Source organism: Leopardus geoffroyi, chromosome B4 (assembly GCF_018350155.1).
Source record: "Leopardus geoffroyi isolate Oge1 chromosome B4, O.geoffroyi_Oge1_pat1.0, whole genome shotgun sequence".
Classification (NCBI taxonomy): domain Eukaryota; kingdom Metazoa; phylum Chordata; class Mammalia; order Carnivora; family Felidae; genus Leopardus; species Leopardus geoffroyi.
Window position 1 is genome coordinate 21,811,833 of NC_059341.1, and position 17,145 is coordinate 21,828,977.

General features: G+C 46.7%; 1 protein-coding gene across 1 annotated transcript; it reads left to right on the forward strand.

Annotated features, from left to right (window-relative positions):
- The first annotated feature begins 747 nt into the window (after positions 1–747).
- OTUD1 (OTU deubiquitinase 1) lies at positions 748–3,572 on the forward strand. The gene has a single exon (XM_045463775.1). The coding sequence runs from the start codon at positions 872–874 to the stop codon at positions 2,336–2,338; it is 1,467 nt and encodes a 488-aa protein (XP_045319731.1). The 5' UTR covers positions 748–871; the 3' UTR covers positions 2,339–3,572.
- The last annotated feature ends 13,573 nt before the right edge of the window (positions 3,573–17,145 follow it).

The window sequence follows — 17,145 nt, forward strand, 5'->3', positions numbered from 1 at the left end:
GCTCCGTCCTCCATTCCGAGCATGAAAACTTCCTCCGAAACGCACGCTGTGAAAGCATCGTAGCTTCCCTGAGCGGCGCCCATCCCGCCACAATCCGCAGCCGCAGTGCAGGATGGCGCAGCACCGAAACCTGCGGCAGAGCAGGCGAGAGCTGTCACCGCCTCCTCGCCCGCCGCGGCCAGGAACGCCTAGCCCGCGCAGGCCACCCCGGCGCAGCGCTCTCCAGCCCGCGCCCCGCCCGCGCGCGCGCGCGCGCGCGCGCGCGCTCCCGTCCCCCGCCCCAACCAGCGCCGCGGCCACGCCCATGGCGTCCGCCGAACGGGGCGGGGCGCGGGCCGGGGGGCGGGGCGGGGCGCGGGCCGGGGGGCGGGGCGAGCCCGCGCTGTTGAATGGGGCGCCGCGACGAGCCGCGCATTCCAACGGGCCCACGTGACGCGGCCGCGCGGCCTGAGGTAAACAACCGCGGCCCCGCCTCCCGGCCCCTCCGCGGGCCCTGCACTGCTCCTCGCTGTCGGGACGCGCTCCAGCGGGGCGGGCGGCTTCCTCCGACAGTCCCCAGCGGCCGCCGCGGGCCGGAGCAGCGGCAGGCGGGCGCGGCGCCCCGGGTCTGCGGGCCGAGCGCGCCGGCCGGGGTCGAGCGCGCGTCCCCTCCCCGCCCCCACCGCGCGTTGTGGCGCAGCAGGAATTTGGCGGGGACCCGGGCGCTATTTGCGGCTCTTGACGCGCCGGCGGCCGGTGGCCCTTCGGTCATTTCTATTCTAGGGGCACTGGGTCATCGCGCCGGGCCGGCCCCCTCCCCCGGGCCCGGAGGGTGTGTCCCCCTCACAGGGGCTCGCCGCGCCTATAAGGGGCCCGAGCGGCGGGCAGGGACATGCAGCTCTACAGCAGCGTCTGCACCCACTACCCAGCCGGGGGACCGGGTCCCACGGCCGCAGCGCCCGCTCCTCCCGCCGCCGCCGCCGCCGCCGCCGCCGCCGCCGCCGCCGCCGCCCCCTTCAAGGTCTCGCTGCAGCCCCCGGGCCCCGCCAGCGGCGAGCCAGAGCCCGAGACCGGTGAGTGCCAGCCTGCCGCGGCCGCCGAGCCCCGAGAAGCCGCCGCCGCCCCCGCCGCCAAGATGCCCGCCTTCTCCTCCTGCTTCGAGATGGTGTCCGGGGCCGCCGCCCCCGCCGCGGCCGCCGCCGGCCCGCCCGGCGGGTCCTGCAAGCCGCCGCTGCCGCCGCACTACACGTCCACGGCGCAGATCACGGTGCGGGCCCTGGGCGCCGACCGGCTCCTGCTGCACGGGCCCGAGCCCGGCGCCGCGGCGCCCGCCGCCCAGCGCGGCCGCTGCCTCCTGCTGGCCCCGGCGCCCGCCGCCCCGGTCCCGCCGCGCCGGGGCTCCTCGGCCTGGCTGCTGGAGGAGCTGCTGAGGCCCGACTGCCCCGAGCCCGCGGGCCTGGACGCGGCCCGCGAGGGCCCCGACAGAAACTTCCGACTGAGCGAGCACCGCCAGGCCCTGGCCGCCGCCAAGCACCGAGGCCCCGCGCCGCCCCCGGGGAGCCCGGAGCCCAGCCCCGGCCCGTGGGGCGAGGAGCACCCGGCGGACAGGAGCCTCCGGGGCTGGGAGAGGGCGGGCGACCGCAGCGACCCTCCCGCCGCGGACGAGGCACGGCGGCCCGACCCGGAGGCCGAGGCGCCCCCGGCGCGGGGCGGCGAGGCCGCCCAGAGCGGCGGGGCCGAGGCGGTGATCGTCTCCAGGTCGGATCCCAGAGACGAGAAACTGGCCCTGTACCTGGCGGAGGTGGAGAGGCAGGACAAGTACCTGCGACAGAGGAATAAGTACCGTTTCCACATCATTCCCGACGGCAACTGCCTCTACCGGGCGGTCAGCAAGACGGTGTACGGGGACCAGAGCCTGCACCGAGAGCTGAGGGAACAGACGGTGCATTACATCGCCGATCACCTTGACCACTTTAGCCCCCTGATTGAGGGCGACGTGGGGGAGTTCATCATCGCTGCTGCTCAAGACGGGGCGTGGGCCGGGTACCCGGAGCTGCTGGCCATGGGGCAGATGCTGAATGTGAATATACATTTAACTACTGGAGGGAGGTTGGAGAGCCCCACGGTGTCTACCATGATTCACTATTTGGGCCCAGAGGATTCCCTAAGGCCTAGTATTTGGCTCAGTTGGCTCAGTAATGGACATTATGATGCGGTGTTCGATCACTCCTATCCTAACCCAGAGTATGACAGTTGGTGCAAACAGACTCAAGTGCAGAGAAAACGCGATGAGGAACTTGCCAAATCCATGGCCATATCCCTGTCCAAAATGTATATTGAACAAAATGCATGCTCTTGAAGTGGCTGAAAACCCACACCCTGGGAGAATTGCATACGTGATTTGTGTCGGGAGAATTATGAACTCTGATCAGGGTAATAGCACTTTTAAACTTCCTAGTAGATTTACTGTAGGTGTAATGCCTTAATCATTTTTTTGAATGTTTCCTCCTCAGAGCTGAAGGTTGCTGGGCACCTAAATGATGTTTCATGATGGCTTTCGGTGATCCTACTGTCCTCCTGCTATTTATAATTTGCTGTATAAAGTTGGCACTACTTAATTTGCAAGCTAGTTTCTCACGGTGTAAATTTGTTCATTCCTGGTCATCTGTTTTCTACACAAATGTATTTTTGCACAACATTTTTAAAAATTGGTGTACCTTCACCTATGACGTGTGTTCCGTTTTGACAGCTTTCCAGCATAAATCCGGAGAAGCGCTTTACGTGAAGTTTCTTACTTTGAACAGAGTTTTGTGATTTAGTAGTGATTTTATGTTGTTCACTTTGAATTTTACGATTCTTAGATAATTATTTCGAGTGGATATCGATGCGTTCGTGTTACCAGACTGATGGGCCCATTCCATTTTGATGAAAACCAGATGTGTTGTTTTGGAAATCATTATTTTTCTAGAAATGGTAAACCTTTTAAAGAGAAATACTTAGGGGAAGGTTGTGGGAGTTTTCTTTAAGGGATAGTACCAGCTTACTTGAATGAAAGTCTGATGTTTGCTGATGGTACAGTGACAACTCTTCTTGTACTTTGGTTGGCATTTAGAGTAGATTGGTGCTCTGAACCGTTTTTATTTATATTTGTCATTTTGTTATAGAAGCATTTTAACTTTGTGACAAGATAAGCCTCCTGCTTTGTATAGCTTCTCGGATTCAACTAAGAGATTTGAAGAACTAACAGCATAAATGCCTTGAATCAACCGTGGCGGTTGTTTCACAGCAGGAGAATACCGTCTTAATATTTTATTCCTTTTAAATTCTCTCAAAAGGCAAAATAGGATTGCCCTGTATTATGTACAAATAAAAATGTCTGTAAACAGATCTTGTATGGTTTGCTGGGTCAAACAATGTTCCCAACCTGAAATCTATCTTATTTCCACTTTAACTACTTTCAGTCCTATTTATTAAGTACTGCAGTTTGTACTTTTTTATTTTGTAACATTTTGTGATTTTTTTGTACAATGCTGTATTTGTACAATAGAGCGATTCTCAGCTGATGGAATGAATGAATAAAATGTGTAATTTTACTTTTGCAATGTCTTTTTGGCTAAGGCCGTCTTTGAATTTCAAAAGTGACACTTGTGGGAGCTTTTCTTACGCGTATATGGCTCTTTTCCGGATGTAAAGCTGCCACGGAATTCTGAGGGAGGTTTCTTAAGTTCTCACATGAACAGGGTAGGATAATCATTAGTCATTTCACAGGATAAGTCTTTGAGAAATATAATTTAAAGGTGGAGTAACTGAGGACATTGCTCTCATTATTTCTAATTATAATTCCTGTCAAACTATAGAGGATGGCTACTAAACAGGGAAGGGCAGGTATTGTGTTAGCCAGCACAGTGTCTAAGTTATCGGGGTTTTGCTTTTCACTTATTCTCAGCACAGATTCAAATGTTTCAAAGAGTAACCAAAGCAGTGCCCTAATTTGTATCCAGTCTGGCATCTGGAGACCACGGGAATCTATTAAGTTTAACACGTGTTAATCGGATTTAGTTTACAAGCACACCTGTGTATATATAATCGGGGTATATAGTTTATTATAGAATAGAAAACAGCTGGTTTGGGTGTTTTACTTTACAGTTGATAATGGCATCGGTTTATGTGTCACGTGTCTAGGCACATTTGAGCTTGCGTTCATTGCTTAACCACATTTTTGGAAGAATGCCATGGGTTAGCAGGACAATTTCCTTTAAATGTTAACTAATGAACTTTTTTAAATGTTAACTCATCACGCATCTCTGCTTTTTTAGGCAAGATAAGGTTTGCCTCATGGCGTCGCTGATTAACTTGGGGAAAAAAATTATTTGAATTACCTAGCTGAATATGGCTCTTTCCTCTTCTCCCCTTTATGTAGACATGTGTAAAATTTGGATATGCTTAAAACTTACACATATGAATAGGCTAATTAGTTATAATTTCCTAAAAAGCATTCTAGAAGCCCATGACTGTTCAGAAGAAACCGATTTCTTCTGGGTTCGGTTTCATTTTTGAATTAGAGTCCCAACTCCTCGACTGAGATTCTCAGAGGTGTGTGTTTAAAAAAAAAAATTAACGAATCCTAAGATTGTATTGCACGGCAACACGTTTTTTTAGCGGTCTCGCCTAAAAGATCTGTCTGTGTCTTTCCCATTGTCTTTCTTTGGCTCGGGTTTGTTTTTGTTTTTGTTTTTGTTTTTTTGAAGAAGTGTCGTGTTGTAACTCCCTTACACTCAGTATTTATTCTCTGCTGTCGTCCCAAGTTTATATATTTAGTAGCAGTGCTGGGTCGAGCGTTGAGGCGGTGGAAATGTGGTGGATGTAATTTACTTACTCTCAGCAGCCAGATTGGTTCATACTCCTTCAGACATTCTCTAAGAAAAGGAAATGCCTTAGGGTTCCTTGAACATCAAAGTTGGTCAGCCTCAGCTTGGGTAAACAGTCTTTATGTTGCCATGTTTTCTCCGTAGTTTTTGTATTAAAGAAGAGGATCTTGAGCTAATCTCACTACTTTTTAAAATTTATTTTATGTGTTTTTCCCTCTTTCCCTAAAAGGTGAGAAAGTTGAACTCTAAAAGTTAGCTTGGTATTCAGCGTGCCCATATGGAGGAAAAGTATTAGCGAATAAAAATAGGTTTTAAACCTTTGGACCTCTGATAATTTAACATGCAGGTAACCATAACCGGAGACATTCAAGTGTCTGTATCAGATCTGTCATGGTCACGCTCAACGATTGTTACATGAAATCACAAGCCCAGACCTTATTACTCTTTGGGGTGTCTATAACCATCTCAAAGAGGCACCAAGAAACTAGATGGCATTGAATTCCATTTCATTCCCTAAATGTACTAAGTGCGCTAGGCACGGACTGTATATTATGTTCCCTGTTGAGTCTCTGCGCTCAAACCTAGTAACTAGCAGAGTAAATGCTCCGTAAGTATTTGTTGAAAGAATGGATTCAAGGAAAGCGTGAGCTTGGGACAATATTTGGTGGATGGGAAATTAAGTAACAATGATTGGATTCTACAATTACGGGGCATTACCACTGACAGAGTAATTCTGAGCTTGTCACTTACAAACAGGCAGTGGAGTCTTTAATTCTCTAATGGAAAAAGTAGATTTTGAAACCCAAAGATCAGAATTTGATGTGATCTCTGTGTCGTCTTGCAAACATCTTGAGAGCTAAACTCAGGAAAATTATTTAAAAATAGAACTTCCATTCATCTGAAGTGATTTTGAAAGTGTTGCCTCAGCCCGGGGGCCTTGCTCTGACTTGCTTTCGGGGTTGCACGCATCTCGAGTCCAGTCTCCGCCATTTCCTAGTTCTGTTCTGTTTTCTTTCTATAGCCTGGTTCGGAAGGAAACGTTGGACAGATTTCAGGCATGTTTTAGGATTGTTGTGTTCAATAGCACCGGCCTCAGCCTTACACCATTGGTCACCGGGGCCTGGGCAAGCAGATCTATTGGGGGAAAAGAATCGGTGTATTTCCTCCCACTGTAAATTAGGTCAGTGACTATTCTATGAGTAGAGGTCAGAGAGAGAGAGTTCACTGTCATCAGATTACTAGTAGTAAAATCCTAGCTAGCCTGGTTTTCACAAGTGAATTTTCTAATGGAGCGGTCTATTAAGGTCTAGAATTTAAAACAAAACTGCTTTCGATAAAATTCTTTTAAGAAGCAATCTGTAGTGCACTAATTTGCCTTTGTGAAATAATAACGTAGTTTGATCCTCCTTGAATGGCTGAGTGCTTTCATGGTGGCATGGGTATGTGGACGTGAAGCCACGGCAGGCTGCTGGAGGTCCCACAAGTCCCTTGTACTTGAAAGGATCTCAGAGTGCTCGTGCTTTTGTCTTTGTGGTTTATACTTTCCTGTCTCCTCCCTCAAACCCCGTTCCCCATCCTGATTTCCTATGTTGAATTAAAGACACCAATAAGCAGGCTTATCAGAATTGACTCTAGGATAATAGGAAATGGGTTTCTAATCTGAGAATAGGATGTTCTGTTATGAGTAATGTGCTCAGCTTTAGTTTTGGGGCAGCGAGAGAGGTTTTTTTGCTTATATTTTTGTCTTCTTTGTTTTTTTTTAGAGAGAGAGAGAGAGTGGGGGGAGGGGGAGAGGGACGGGGGCGGGGGGGGGGGGAGAGAATCTTAGAGACAGAGAGAGGGGAGGGGCAGAGATAGAAAGGGAGAGAAAGAATCCTAAGCGGGCTCTGCACTGTCAGTGCAAAGTCCAACACGGGGCTTGAGCCCATGAACTGTGAGATCATGACCTGAGCTGAAACCAAGAGTTGGACGCTTAATCTACTGAGCTACCCTGAGGGAGAGAGAATCTTAAGCAGGCTCCATGTTTAACGTGGAGCCCAATGCGGGACTGGTCTCACAACCCTGGGATCATGACCTGAGCCAAAATCAAGAGTCGGATGTTCAACAGACTGAGCCACCCAGGCACGCCCGTCTTCTTTTGTGCATGCTGTGGGTAGTATCCTGGAAATGCTGAATTTTCTGATTAAGGGACCCCGGAATGTATGTAGTGCCATATTCAAACAAAACAAAACAAGACGACTTGAGGCTAACTATCTTAGTCCTCAAAGCCGCAATTGATTTGTCATTGCCTGGTTGATACTTTGCTTCCTCTCTGCCACATGTAATCCTTTTTGTGTACCTGTCATCGTCTTCCTTTTGCTTTTTGTATTTAATGTTCCGGTTCACCACGATGTGCCGATTATGAAGTTATTCAAATTTCAGTTCTGTATTAAAGACTCCAAAGTACAGTACACATAGATAGGTCTAGTACAAATATGACTATTGTTTTTTCGAACGGCCTCTCCCTAATACTCCTTTAATGAGCGTGCATTATGTCTACACTGGGTAAATAAGTGAGTCTTCCTCATCCTGGCCTTCCCTTTTCTTTAAAGGATTTCCCCCTTATATTGATTAGAATGGCTGCATAGGCACTCTGCAATTAACCTGGATAGAACTCAGGCAACGACAATTGGAAAAACTCCCAACGGGATTTGTGCATTTTATATTCGACAGCAGTTAGAGAAAACCTCCCCCCATCCCAAGAATTTTATATCTTGAACTGGAATTTTTAGCAAATATCGACGTCAAGTAGATCGAGAGTATGCAGAGAGGTAGCCTCAGTGACGTACGCTCGAAGTGATGATTGAGAACAAATGTTCCACTTAGATTAGAAGTTCTCTCAATAATTTTAACTGCGGGCTGTGTGCTTGTATTTCGTAGCCTATCAAAGTGCAAAAGGGCGGTGTGCAAAGTAGGTAATTGTGAAGGAAATTTAAACCAATGGGTCATGTAAAACCTGTGCAGCCAATTTGTAAAATAAACTCAAATAAAGCTTTCGGTTCTAATGACGAACAGGAAACATTCACACCTTTTGTCTCTTACAGTGAAATTTGAACCGTACTGATGATAGAACCGGACTGAAGAAGCAGGAGAAGACCGTGAGGAAATTCTCAGCTGTCGCTTCAACGCCTTGGTCATCTTGCCGGAAAGTGCCAGACCTGGGGGTGGGGAGGGGCGTTAACAATTACATTTTTTGTTAAACTTTAACTCTAAACAATACTCCTATCTCAATAAACAGTAGATGTCTGAAACAGAAACCTCAAACACGACTTGTCCTACGGGGCTTTAGGACGGAATTAGAAGAGCGATTTAAGACGTATGTTACACTTTTTTTTTTTTTTAAGTTTACTTCTTTATTTTGAGAGAGAGAGAGAGCATGAGCAGGGGAGGAGGAGAGAGGGGGAGAAAGAGAGGGAATCCCGAGCAGGCTCTGCACTGTCAGCCTAGGGCTCGAACTCAGGAACCACGAGACCACCACCCGAGCGGAAGTGAAGAGTCAGACCCGTAACTGACTGAGCCACCCAGGCGCCCCAACACATTTCAATACAAAGTAGTTTTCTCGGACAGATTTTTCATTACCTTCCCATATTGTTGATGGTGGCTGTTGGCAGAAGTCAGTAGTGCTCAGAATTGAGGCAATTTGCAGAGAGATGGCTAGACTAGTTTAGAAAGCGACAGGAACCTACAGAAATAGACAGTGTGATTTTAATAGTTAAGATAGTTAAGCGAAGCCTGTAACAGAGAGAAATTTGTTTCTCTTTCGCTTAACTGTTCCAAAGGGAGCAGTCCAGGCCGGCTGTGCTCCGCAGAGGACACATTCCCCAGGACACGGTCACGATGTGCAGGACCCAAGCTGGGCCACCCCCGTGTCTGGATCGTAGCTCAGAGAAACAGCACACACCCTGAGGTAGCACCCTTCGCTTCTGCTCTTGTCTGTTGGCCCGAATTTCATCATATGGCCTTATCTAACTGGCAAATACCATCCAGACTGTTCCCGAGAGGAAGGGTAAATGGGTTTTGGCAGAAAAATAGCAATCTTTTCCAAATCTTTTTTGACAGGGATGGTTTAGGGTTACAATATCTTTAGGAAGAAAATTATAACAAGGCAGTATCTGGGAATAAAATATGCATGAGCTTGCTTCACTGAATTAATAGTGGCTGCCACGGAGGGCTCCTTATCAGCTCTCCCACAATGTGTTTGCCACCGGTTAAATATATACGTGTGCAAAGCCTTCCTTGTTTTAAGAAGGCTGCTATTTTTCTATTTCCCTTCCATTCTTAATTGTTTTGTAGGATGTCGGAAATATCTTGAAAATCTGGCCTTCACCACACGTCCTGGGTCTCTTCAGAGAGAACAATATATAAAACTTTTCCCTCTTATGTTTTCATAGATCTTGCTTCTCTGGGATATTGCTGGTTTTACTTCTCTCCCTTTCTCTACTTTCTAGTTCTTTTTTATGTATAATTCCTGCCTGGTTGTCCTTAAGAATAGTTTTCTGTGCTTAAAATAAGGTGATCTTTACTAATTTTTACTAATTTACTAGTTTTACTGATTTGCTCAGTCTTTAAAAGAAAACGTCTAAACCACACCTAAAGAAGGGGGAAGAACTCACACCATTAGTGGGTACTTAGTGGTCTAGAGGCTCCATATAAGTGTCATATTTAAAATTTAAGGATGAGGCTTCCCTCTTGTAATTCTTAATCACTTTCTTAAGGTTAATAAGAATCATCATAAATGGGTCAGAGCCGCCAGCAGGAAGCATAACCCATCCCAGGAGATGATCATGAACGTTCTTGTTGAGATGGGCGGTCGTCCGGCTGAGTCAGGAGAGCTATACTATAAGCAAAGCCTTGTGAGGGGTTAATCAAAAGTAATTGGCGTGTGGGCGCCTGGGTGGCTCCGCTGGTTAAGAGTCTGACTTTGGCTCCGGTCACGATCTCCCAGTTCGTGGGTTCAGGCCCCGCACGAGGCGCTAGCTATGCCGACAGCTCGGAACCTGGAGACTGCGTCACGTTCTGTGTGTCTCTCTCTGCCCCTCCTCTGCTTCGTACTTGTGCATGCGCTCTCTCTGTCCAAAATAAATAAATAAATAAATAAGTAACTGATGTAAAGAAAGCCATAACTGATGCAAGTGTCTGTATCCGAATTATCTAGCTGCCTGTCTATCTTGCCTGCAGGAACGTATTGTCACAAGAGAAGGATGGTGCTCTGTGTGATGTCTAGAGAACCAAGAACCAAGGAAGCATATTGGTCAATGTGCCTCTGTCCATCTAGGCGAGAAGGTGTCCTGGGCAAGCCACAGTAATATGCTGACTAGAGGAGAGAAATAAAGGAAAACACTTCTTGGAGCGTTTGGTCCCATTGATTTCACAATCGTAAGTTAAATTCGGTGCTTTACCTGCTCGGGATAATCGCACGCAGTAGTGTGGAGCCACTGCCTGCCCTCCGATCTGAGAATACTGGCTGCTCAGGCTTCGCCTCTCCCGGCCTGCCACACCCAACCCGAGGCGGATTTCTTTCGGGGGAAAATAGACTAGATCAGGAGAAAAGACCTCCAGGACTCTCAGTTGGGATCCTCAGGAAAGCAGGCACGCAGAGGGAAGCCACACTGTACACATATTCCAAACAGCTTCCGTCTCAGAAAAACCAATGCCGTCGATCGCCGGGCATTTAATATCGTCTCTCACATACACGCGAGACCTCAATAATTGACGGAGGAGCAGTGGATGAGAAGGAAAGAGAAAGGAAAGGATGCAGTGAACAGAAGAAAATCGAAAAGGAGAAAAAAAGTGAGTGAATCTCTAATTGATCTCTTCCGAGAAATAAGATAAGATCTTGGATCCTGGAGAACAGAGTGCTGCTATTTTTAAAAAGAAGTCTTGTAAATTAAAAATAGCATAGCTGATGTTAAATATTCAGTAGAAGTTTGGAAGATAAAGTGGAGGAAATCTCTCAGAAAGTGGTACAAGGAGACATGGAATGAAAAGTAGAGATAGAACGAAGACAATGGTTGAGAAAGAAAGGTTATACCAATGATTTCCCAGAGCTCAAGGATAGCAACCTCTAGGTTGTAAGGTCCCACAAGGATGTCCACAGTGTCATCATGGACGGCCATATAGGTTGTGTCTGTGAATGTTATGGGAATAGTATTCCCCAGAGTGGTGCAGTGCACAACATGTACAACTGTGTGTGGCAGCCCAATGAATGCAACCCGTGCCATGTTATTTTGAATAGCTATTTCAAAGTACTCGGTATTGAAAAAATAGCCTCATTGCTTTCGAGGAGAAAACGAAGTCATTTCTCAACAGAAGAACTCAACAGATTCTCAACTAAGACTTCTCAACAGAAACATAACCAGGAGACCATCGAACGCTGCTTTGCAAATTCGGAAGGAAAATGATTTCGAAGCTACAATTCTATACCCAGCCAAATCAGCATTCTTAATTGTAAACAGCAGAATCTATACGGTTGATGTAAGCAGATAAGAAGTTTATTGACGTTTCATTGTTTGGGTCGTTTATGGACTCTTCTGGTAAGCAAGAGAATGCATGCTTGCACACCATGTTGCCAGGACCCACACCCAAAGACCATCGTGGGGACTGTCCCTGTGAAAACATCCACCCTACCACACTTCTCCGGATACCACAGCTGGCAGCAATGATGAGTCAGCTCTGTATCGAGCCATCCCTCCCCCACAGAGTAGATCGCCGTCTCCATAATCTACCACAAAATAAAAAAATAAAAAAGGAAACAGCCACTTTCTCATGTTGCTTCCTTTTTTTTTTTAAAGTTTATTGATTTATTTTGAGACAGAGAGTGTGTGGGGAAGGGCAGAGAGAGAATCCCAAGCAGGCCCCGGGCTGTCAGTGCAGAGCCCTACGCTGGGCTCAATCTCATGAACCATGAGATCATGACCCGAGCCGACCTCAGAGGTCGACTGAGTAACTGCCGAGCCACCCAGGCGCCTCTCACACTGCTGACTTCGGAACCGAAGTCTTACCCACGGACGTGTCATTGGAAGAATTTAGGCTACATATTTCCCTCCCCAACCCCAGCAGCCAAGGGGCACATTCTAGATGTTGGAAAAGTGAGACCCGAGACGTGGGAGATTTACCAAGGGAAAGGTGACCAAGAGATCTCGGGTAGCGCGGAAACGAAACAGTATTTACTAGACCAGCCAAACTATTAAGAATGAGAGTGGCATAAACATATTTTCAGACACTGAAGTCTCAAAAAAGGTACCACCTCCTTAGCCTTTCGCAGAAATCTACTGGCAAGAGTCCTGCCTACACGAGGGTGCCAACCAAGGGAAATTAAGACACGGGATCTAGGAAACAGGTCTCCATCTCACCTGAAATAAAGGGAAGCCACAGACTGGTTGGTGGTAGAAGGAATGTCCAAGTTGGCATCTGGGCTACGGGTCTACAGAGAGGCTGGCACAGGACAGCTCGGGGCTTCTGGCCACTGAGGGCTGGATGAGTGTTGTCAGGGGAGCTGACAACGGTTTGGGGACAGCTCAGTGGCAAAAACAGAGAAAACCAAGCAAATAGAAGAAAAAGGGACAATGATTACTTTTAGGGAGAACACAAAAGTTGTATAAGAAAAGGAAATCTAACCAAAAGACCAAATGTTTGTACTCAGTTACGAAAGATCACTGCATAACATAAAATGTACAGCCTGGATGTCGGGTTCGCAAAAAATGAAGTAAATAACTGAGAAGATAAGGTAGGGGAAGTGCCTATATATACACATACACGCATATGTATATATACAGACACACACACATACACACACACACACACACACACATATATATATATAAAATGTCGCAGAGTTAAAATCTTATCTTCCATAATAGAAAATATATACTATCTTAAAAGAAAAAACCAAGAAGTTTAAAAATATTTTTAGTAAATATAACTATATTATATATTTATATGAGCGTTAATTACATTTGTATTAGTAATTCACATAATAATGGCAACACATTATTTTTAATTATGGAGGCATATGCCAGAATAAAGATTAAAGGAGTGGAACCAGCTGCCTCTGGGGGGTGGGAAGGTTGTGGCAGGAGACTATTGTTTTTCATTTAAATTTTGTTAAATTTTTAAAAATTTTAAGTAGGCTCCACACCCAACGCGGGGCTTGAACTCATGACCCTGAGATGAAGAGTCACACGCTCTACTCACAGAGCCAGACAGGCACCCCCTGTTTTCCATTTTAAGCTGTGTCGAACCATTTGACTTTCAAAAGTAAGAATATATAGAACTTAATAAAAATAATGATGACGGAGAAAATTCAATATATTACAGATTCTCGCAAGCTCTGCGTTCCAGGTTTTAGTTGTGCAGCTCTGTTCTTTTTAAAATTAAAAAAAAATTTTTTTTAACTTACTTTTGAGAGAGAGAAAAACAGAGCGTGAGCAGGGGAGGGGCAGAGAGAGAGGGAGACACAGAATCCGAAGCAGGCTCCAGGCTCCAAGCTGTCAGCACAGAGCCCGACGCGGGGCTCGAACCCACCGACCGGGACATCGTGACCTGAGCTGAAGTCGTCCGCTTAACTGACTGACCCACCCAGGTGCCCCCGTGCAGCACTGTTCTTAATACTATGGTGTGATATAGATATGATGTAGACCTGAGTTCTTGTACGAGTGTATAATTCTGAAACTGACATACACGAGAGACCTCTGTGTAACGGGCCGGAAAGCAATGAATACATTTACGTTCAGTCTATATTTAAATGAAGCCAGATTCAGTTCTCATCTACACAGATCAAAACACATGCTCAGGGCATAAGAATAACTGCAATTTCTAGGAGAAATGGCAGAGAAAAGAATCCGTTGGTCTAGCAGGCTGTTGACTCCACCCTGGAATGATTAAGCTCCCAGGATGGTAGTCACTGGTTAATCATTGAGGCATCTGATGGGGGTTGGAAAACTCATACCCCCTCACACACATTTTGTATTCAGATGACCAGAAGGTTTCAGTGACCCCCTGGAGAATCAAACCAAGGTGTCATCCCCCCTCTTAAGAAATTAATAGCCTAGTGGGGGGCGGATACGAAAAGAAATTTTAAGAATACAAACGTATTAAATTTTTTTGTTGTTGAATGAGTTGACTCTTGGGGCTCAGAAAAGCGGAAATTCAGCGAGATTTGAGTTGTCCAAAGAGGTTCACAGAAGAGGCTGGATTCACAGCAAACTCTGAAGGGAGAAAGGATCGGAATGGTAAGGGGGAGGGGGACGGCCACTCTGGGACCATCCCCTTGAACGCACCGATGTGACAGTGACTGAGGTGCATTCAGATCAGTAGGAAAACAGTCCTACGTCACCGCGAAGAGTTCCTGTGGAGCAGTGTGGAAACCAGGCTAGGTGTTGTGGGGCTACATTATAGAAGATATTGGAAGGCAGGAGGAAGAAGTTAAATTTGATGTGTTAAAGATGGTCAACTGTTGGGGCGCCTGGGTGGCGCAGTCGGTTAAGCGTCCGACTTCAGCCAGGTCACGATCTCGCGGTCCGTGAGTTCGAGCCCCGCGTCGGGCTCTGGGCTGATGGCTCAGAGCCTGGAGCCTGCTTCCGATTCTGTGTCTCTCTCTCTCTCTCTGCCCCTCCCCCGTTCATGCTGTGTCTCTCTCTGTCCCAAAAATAAATAAACGTTGAAAAAAAAAAAAAAAAAAAAAAGATGGTCAACTGTAAAACACGGGAGTATTTTTCTTTGATGTATCTTGGGCTTAAAATGTAATTTCAACTTTTTCTTATAGAATTAAGCATGCTAATTATAGAAAATACATGTATCTTAGATATTTTTCCACTTCTGTTAGAAGTGGAAATGCTTGAGATTTGAGATTAGATCTGGGCTAAGATCTTTTCCTTGCCCCCTGGTAGTCTGTGACCTTAGGGAGAGTTCCTTATTCTCCCTGAAGTTTGGTTGGTTTCTTCATCTTTTAAATGGGGCAAATGTTGTAAAATGCAATTTTCTCAGTTCTTAGCCTTTTCTCTGGAAATTTCCCTCTGCTCCCATTTGCAGGGATCAATCCTTGGGAAGCCTTACACCCCCACCACTCTGGGGTACACATCTGACTGAAGCTACACTAATCAGGTTCTGTCTTCTGGAAATTGGACACATTTGTGGGCCTGGGATGGTAATATTTGAATTTAAGGCTGTGTGTGTGATTTCTTCCATAGAGTTCCGGGGAAGCAGAAGAGGTAGCTAGCTGGATTGCAGAAAGAGAAAAGAATAGGGCCGCCTGGGTGGCTCGACCGGTTGAGCATCGGACTGTTGACCTCAGCTCAGGTCATGATCTCGCAGTTTGTGAGTTCGAGCCCCACTTTGGATTCTGCGCTGACAGCATGGAGCCTGCTTGGGGTTCTGCCTCTCCCCTTCTCTGCCCCTTCCCTGCTCGCATCCTCTCCATCTCAAAACAAATACATAAATTTTAAAAAAAGAAAGAGGAAAGAATGATGTAAATGTGCTAAGAGATCTGGGTACTAGAGGAAGAGAGAATTCCCAGATTATCATTTCCAGCATTGACCCCTTTCTAAGGCTTTGCTGCCTTCCTGCATCCTTGCAATAAATTAACCTTTTTTCCCCTTAAGCTAATTCAAGTTCGTTTTCATTTCCTTAAAATGAAGAGTCTTAACGCACGCTGGATACAAATAGCTCTCTGAGCGCCTTAAGCACCTCCCCATATTGCTTGGCCTTCCCTCCAAATTCTGACTTTTGTCCTTGCTTCACAGAGATCCCTAGAGCCACCTGCAGTTTCCAAGTCTCTGCTCAGCATCCTATTTGTTTGCTGACGTCCCCTTGGCCAAAGAAAGTTAGACGACCAAAACTAGATTCAGGGGGTGGAAATAGACCTGTCCTCGTGATAGGAGTTGCTGCAAAGTCACATTGCAGAGGGAAACGTACCAGGATGTATCCAGGAACGGTAGGAATTATTGTGGCCATTTTTGCAAATTCTCCCACAGAAGTTTGATGTCTAGTGGGGTGAACTTGGATGATTGGAAGACAGAACAGAAAGATCCACAATCGCTTTGTCTTCTGTCTCCCCGCTGGACTATTCTGAGGCTCACTGGTTCCACACGCTCTCACCGGACGTGTCCTGGGAGTCTGGGCAGCGTTGCATACAGTCTTTGCCTTCAGCTTATTTCATAGGTATTTGAGCTAAGACACTATTATATCAGATTCTCGAGAAGATTTAAAGAGGATATAATGTCTCTGGATTACACTCCATAAGCTCTAACTTTTGTCAGTGTTACTAACAGAAGCGTTTCATAATAATAAAATCTGAACGGACTTCAACAGTACAGGCATACCTCAGTCTACCGCACTTTCTTTCTTGTGCCTTGCAGTTGCTGTGTTTTTTTTTATAAATTGAAGGCCGTGGCAATTCTGCATCGAGCAAGTCTAATGGGGCCATTTTTCTGACAGCATTTGCTCATTTCATGTCTGCGTGTCACGTTTTGGTAAGTCTTGCACTATTTCCAAATTTTTCATTATTATTGTATTTGTCATGATGATCTGTGATCGGTGATCTTTGACGTTACCATTGAAATTGTTTTGGGGTGCCATAAACCACTCCCGTATAAGACTGAAAAGTTAACGGATAAATGCTGTGTGTGTTCTAACTGTTCTACCAACCAGCCAGGCCTTGTCTCTCTCCCTCGGCTTGGACCTCCCCATTCCCCGAGATGCAAAAATATTGAAATTAGGCCAGTTAATAACCCTACAATAGCCTCTAGGTGTTCAAGTGAAAAGGAAGAGTTGCACGGGTCTCACTTTAGATCAAAAGCTGGAAATGATTAAGCGTAGGGGAGGGCATGTCAAAAGCTGAAGTAGGCCAAAGGCTAAGCCTCTTGAGCCAAATAGTTAAGCAAGTTGTGCACGCAGAAGAGAAGTTCTTGAAGGAAATTAAACGTGCTTCCCGTGAACACAGGAATGATAAGAAAGCGAAGCAGCTTTATTGCTGATGCAGAGAAAGTCGGAGTGGTCTGGAGAGACGATCAAACCAGCCACGACATTCCCTGAAGCCAAAGCCTCATCCAGAGCGAGGCCCTGACTCTCTTCCATTCTATGAAGGCTGAGAGAGGTGAGGAAGCTGCAGGAGAAAAATCAGAGGCTGGCAGCGGTTGGTTCCCGAGGTGTAAGGAAAGAGGCCGTGTCCGTAACACAAAGTGCAAGGTGAAGCGGCAAGTGCTGATGTGGACGCTGCAGCGAATTATCCAGAAGATGTAGCAAAGACAGATCATTAATGAAG

Coding starts and splice junctions, on each gene's coding strand:
- OTUD1 (XM_045463775.1), top strand. CDS start 872: ATGCAGCTCTACAGCAGCGTCTGCACCCACTACCCAGCCGGGGGACCG.